Source organism: Plasmopara halstedii (genome assembly GCF_900000015.1).
Source record: "Plasmopara halstedii genome assembly, contig: Scaffold_658, whole genome shotgun sequence".
Classification (NCBI taxonomy): domain Eukaryota; phylum Oomycota; class Peronosporomycetes; order Peronosporales; family Peronosporaceae; genus Plasmopara; species Plasmopara halstedii.
Window position 1 is genome coordinate 691,167 of NW_020187575.1, and position 6,000 is coordinate 697,166.

General features: G+C 43.6%; 1 protein-coding gene across 1 annotated transcript; it reads left to right on the top strand.

Moving 5' to 3' along the window:
• Nucleotides 1–1,778: 1,778 nt before the first annotated feature.
• On the top strand, nt 1,779–3,614 carry PHALS_13315 (START-like domain; the record flags this gene model as incomplete). Its single annotated transcript, XM_024729051.1, has 1 exon — nt 1,779–3,614. The coding sequence occupies one exon, from the start codon at nt 1,779–1,781 to the stop codon at nt 3,612–3,614; it is 1,836 nt and encodes a 611-aa protein (XP_024579466.1).
• Between the last annotated feature and the right edge of the window lie 2,386 nt (nt 3,615–6,000).

Here is a 6,000-nt window from a genome sequence, read left to right on the forward strand (position 1 = left end):
TTTTCAAACGTTAGACATATCAATCCAAAGGGCAGAGCGTCCCCGATTACGTAACATTGCATTGCAGGTTCATCAAGTGTACGCGATTCTAATCTAATAGCTGCTGCTTTTATATCGCACATAGTAATTCATATACATCGATCGCCGCCGGGAACCAAAGCTACCCGTGTACTATCGAAATGCAAATCTCTTTAGTCATTTCTGCATCCATATTAACATGTATTTCTTCGAAGACACATGAAGTTTGAGAGTTTCAAACGCTTAATGTCACCATTGTTGCACAACAAGTAGAAAAGAGTGATTACGGACGAAACCGCATACGCATGCTTAAGATTCATGACTCGACGTAAACTGGAAGTACCTATGACTACTTATCTACCTAAAGCAACCAGGCAGTAATGCTCCCACAGACGCGACAGCAATAATTTTGTCCACAGGAATAATTATTGTGAAGTTGCAATCACAAACTCTTTACTACCCTTATTGTTGATGCGACCACAAACTTTACGATCCTATAAATGCTGTCTGTGGAAGGGGAGTGAAAACGTTGGTAGAGGTTTCGTAATTGTCTTTTTTCGAATATCTAGGCAACGACTTCGCCTACAGATGTTGATATTTAGTCCATCACATCCAACAAATTTAGAGTTTTTAGGAATGAATACAGTAACCGGTAAAACATCAGTGCCAATTCGTAAGAATTAAGATTGGATAACGATTGAATAATCCATTTGTTGCGAGGAATACTTCACTACTTACTAGCTTGAAACCTTCTAACACTGCTTCAATTTTAACAGACACGAATTTAAACGGCATGCAAGAACCTCCCGCGGACCCTGCATGATAGATCATAGAAGTAGATGCTTTGGTTTTTTGTTGCTGCCAATTTCGAATCACAAGCTTCATGTTCAATCAGTCAGATTTGAATTTCGAAAAAGCCACGCTTCGTACTTTCAACTTCAAGTGAGGCTATTCCTTGCGGCATTCCAGCCTCGAATTTGATTTTCTTGTGGAATCAAGCGAATGCTTGATTATGTCCGTGGCACGAAAATCTCCTTCATGCCGAACTCCTTTTTACAGTAGGCTTGCTCATTTCTTACAAAATACACAAATTATCAACACAATAGCAGCTGATTCGAATTATCCATGTATTATGACCATATACATGTGAATCTGATGGCCTATACATTGTGACATGAGATATATTACAAGCACAGCAGGAGTTATCCACCGAAAATGCACTGCGCTGAAGCCACTTCTGCTTGCTACTAACAATTCCTCGAAGAAGAAGCGCTTTCTTCCTTGAAAAAGCTTTAAAATTAGCAGTAGCATAAGCATCAATGTTTTGGTTTCTCTTACTCCACTCTCGATTCAGTCCAACCAGCGTGGCTTATACTCTCATGATTAGCTATCGTCTACATCACTTATTGCTGGCCATGTCTATGCTAACATCAGTCGACATCTTACGTTGTACTGTTGCCCAATGCAGCCTGTCGATAGGTCCAGTCCCCCTTTCCACAAACATGCGGTCGTAAATTGAAGACCTCACGCTCGATTCGCGTTTGAGATGTGCTTAAGAACAAGAGTGGGCCATTCGGTCACAACATCCCGCGTTTGTGAGCTCAGATCGTTCTCTCTGGCAATTCGTACGACAAAACTTAACCGAATACTCGAGCTTTGTCGTTATTCACAAAAAGACTTGCCAACTTCACCACAAGTCGGTGTACTCGAGCTCATCCCGCTCTTGTAAAGGCCTCCAAAGGCTAGTTAGTCCATTAGGTATGACCGAGAACATTCCACCTTTTCCGTATATCGAGCTCACGCCTGAGGATCAAGCTCGTTATGATCGCAATGTGGCATCCTTTCTCAGCGACGCCGTAGCAGAGTATTCTGCACAGCGCGGCCAAACTAGCGAAGACGCGTGGATTCACGTCCGCCGTCGTGATTCGCTAAGCATTTACAAAAGTGTGTATGGCACTCGTGACCCGCAGGTGACACTCTTTAAAGGCACAGGACTTATTCATGGACCTGTGGAAGACGTAATGGACGGTATCTATTGCGATACAACGGAGGATCTCCGTGCATGCAAAGTTCTTCTAAAATACAAACTTGTGAACGGCAGTATTATGAATGTGACTGAGCGACGGAGCCCGGAAGCACCGTACGGGTTTGCTGGCATCAAATGGTTTGCTTCTAAAGCAGCTTGGGGACTGTCAAAGCATCGCGACGTGCTAGCATATGAACGCATGGGTACAACCACCGATGAGAACGGCAACGAGCTAGCTTACCACGTTCTGCACTCGATTGACCATCCGGATTGGCCTATTGATGCCATTAAGGGCATGAAACGCGAGCACCAAGTAAGCTGCTTCTTGTTTCGCAAGCACAATGAGAGCCATGTCGAATGCTTCATTTGGTCTACAGTCTACAACCTTGATTCTGTAGCCCAACGCGTCGCAGAATACTTTGTCGCAGGAACGCTTTTAAGCGTTTCCGACTGCGTAATGAGCGCCCGTGCAAAGAAATACTCATTGCTTATGAAACTCGCACAACACAACAAATGGCCGGCGAGTTCGCTGTGCCATATTTGCTACGGTCGGTCTCTTCTATCAACGAACCGACCTTGCGCAGGCTGTTTTCAAAGCGTATGCAAGTCGTGCTCAGACTACCGTTACATTTTCCACATTGATGCAAAGACTGGTCGACCACATCAGCAGCGATTCTGTAAACTATGCATTAACAGTACAGTTCTTATTGACTCGCACAACTTTGAGGCAACTGTCAAGAAGAAGGCGACTGATAAAGCTGTAGAAAAAAAGGATGTGGTGCGTGTCGCTGATACTCAAATCACGCAAAATCGTCAAAACGCTCCAAAAAGCCCTACAAGGACCTATTTGGATTCACAGTCGGTGGCTGAAACGAGCCTACGGTCGAATTACCTGGACTGGGCTAGTGACTGGAGCAGTCAAGACGACGATGATGATGAATACCTACGTGAACGTGTTGGGCGGGATCCTAAGATTAAGACTAAAAGCTGCGAAAATGTGTCTTTGTCCGATCTAGACGCAGAGGACAAATTCTCTCCTTACCCACCAATGCCTCATATACACAGACAACAATCGGAAGGACGCAACAGACGCGTGCAGGAGAACCGAGTGTATCAGAGGCGCGCTAACAAGGAAAAATTGCAACGTAATCAGTCGCCATTGGACCAATATGCAGCACCGTCACGAAAACACGAGCCTTGCTACACAAATATGCTCCCAGCCCCGTTGCCAAGATATCGATTGCCCTATCAGTCGCCCGGGTCAAAGACACCAGAGTCAACTCACAGCTTCACAGTCATCTCAAGCGATAGCGAGGAGGAAGCTGAAGTCGGTGACCTTCCTTTTGGAGAATCTGGTTTGGGTCTCAGCCACTTTGACCTTGGCGTTCTTAAGGGTTCACCTAACAACGATACAGACATTCTCGATCATAGCATTTATTCGGACAAAAACAGCCGTTCTCAAAACCGACGAGCTCCTCGATATGGGCGGACAAGCCATGCAGATAAGGATGGATTCCTTTCGGATCTTTATTCGATGTCACGCTCTAGAGTGCATGGCAAGCACTTTTGAGCCATCAGACTGTTATTATGAAGTTCGGTATGCAATGAAATCATTTAATTGGAACCACAGTAAGGTCGCTCAAATACATAAACAGTATGCCGATACAAGTCTCATCTACTTGAAATTAATAGCTGCTGTAAATGCCTTGAAGACGAAGCCACTCCCTCAACTACTGTTAGCACTTATTCTGTACGATCGTTACCTATGCATCGTCGTACCTTACGTCGGCTCGCTATCGGGTTATAGAATGACTGCCAGTGACATCACCAGCCCAACCGAATTTTAGTAAAAAATCGTTTAGATGTACATAGAATTTTGAGTTTGTATTCTGAGCAACACAATCGAACACTGCTGGCAAAAAAAAAAACCTTCAAGCATAGGCTTAACATCACCTTTACATTAATGTACGAAGGCACGAAATATAGAATTTTACAAGCATAAGGTCGTCTGCTCTTTTACCTACTCTTATATACTTCTTATAATAGCCAGCCATTTACATGGACGTTTTCAGTCAGTCAAATATTTCTTTAGCGTAGGACTTAATGCGAATGAAAACAGAGCATTTAGTGTGCGAAAATTTCACCTAAAAAACCTGGCAACGATGTTGTACGACCATTTGCCTTGACGATCACACTTTCAATATTTTCTGCAACACGCGATATTCAATCATGACATTGTAGTAGGAAGTGTCCAATGCTTGCAGGTGACCGAAATCCTGGGTTCCTTCAATTTTGTGGAAGTGTAGATTTGACGAAGTTGGCGAAACGTCGAGAAATAGTTGTCGTGAAAAGATATTAGGCGCAAATGCGAGTCTTTGCTATAGCTGAAAACTTGCTGAATCGAATTCAGCGCTCGACAACTTTGCCGAGCAACAATAAGCACGACGTTTTTATAGACAGAGACTTACTTTCTCTTCGCCCGTTCAAGGGGCGAGAAGTACTTTTGAAGGTTTGAAGGATCACGGCCAATCATCGTTGGCAAAACGAGGTGAATGCAGAGTTATAAGCTAGGGTTGTAGCAAGGTATATCCTTTGGAAGGCGCATCCAATTTAGCACAAGCGCGGAGACTCTTCAGTGTGCATGGTGGTCTGGACTTTATCATCTCTCGAGTCAGGCGTAATCGCATACATCCTCTACTCAATCGCTTTATTCAATAAGCGACTACAACTCAACACCTCTGACAAATCAGCTTCCATCTAGCTTGTTCGTTGTCCTCCCAGCATTGTTTCAGACATTACTGATATATACTAGATAGACTTAGAGATTAGATCGCAATGATATCGATCAGTCTGGCTTGTGACGTAACGTGTGTGCACTGCAGTGCTGCATAGATACATCGACTAGTATTATTACATAACCCTTCATTGTACAGAAACTAATTGATAGTTTCAAATACATTTCCGATACCATTTGTATTCCGAGTTTCGAGCCACATTTTTTCGTTTCACGAACGCTTGCTTTCAATTGTCTTGTCCCTTGCTTATTGAGTCTTCTTTGTGGCACAATCTCCTCAGATTGTGTAGACATTAACACTTCCATTTCTTTATTATTTGCTGAACACCCAGCACTAATTTCACCAACACAAACCGGCCTTGAACTCGATGAAGTGATATCGGTAGCCGATAACCCCCAATCGCTTCATCTCTTCGATTTTTGTAATAAGCTCTCAAGTTGAGACTTATCTTTGTCGCTATCCACGACTAAGGTTTTTTCGTCATCACGCAGTTTTTTTCTCGACAGTCCTGTTGTATAAGCGCTTCACAATTTTGGGACGTCATGGCTGCTCACTTGGAACGGTGACCAGAAGACTTTTGAACAGCTAAGCCTAATCCGTTTGAGTCGACATCCCACTTTTCATGCTTGAGTTATTACCGAATTCCAGCAAAACTCTTATTTAGTGCCCACCTTATGATCAATCGTGCATTCGACATGCAGCTTCGCGGTACGTTTGCACTTTGTTTCATTATGCTGAGTGATGAAGAACAGCTAAATCAATTTGTGGCCTCTAGAAACGTGATTGCTGCTGACACTCTCGGACCCCATTATATGATTGATAATTTCTTTGGTCATATTAAGTGAATGCAAACGCGAGAAAGTTTCTCCAACTGGAATATTGCGACTCATCAAGCTATGACAGAACAGGACAGCACGATCGATCCCCAATACAATGAAAACAATTGAGCAGAAACCCCTTGCGTTGCACGTCATCTTTGGTATCCCTACCAAACACTCGGGCCTACCACATGATATCCTCACTGCTTCAGACAGTAAAGAGTAAGGCTATAGTGGGGCTGCCGTAACTAAGCGCTTGAGGAAGCGTACTTTAGGTCGCCGACATTTCGTTCTTTACAAGAACCAAGTATGAGTTAGCGGATCGCAATCCGCTTACTCCAAG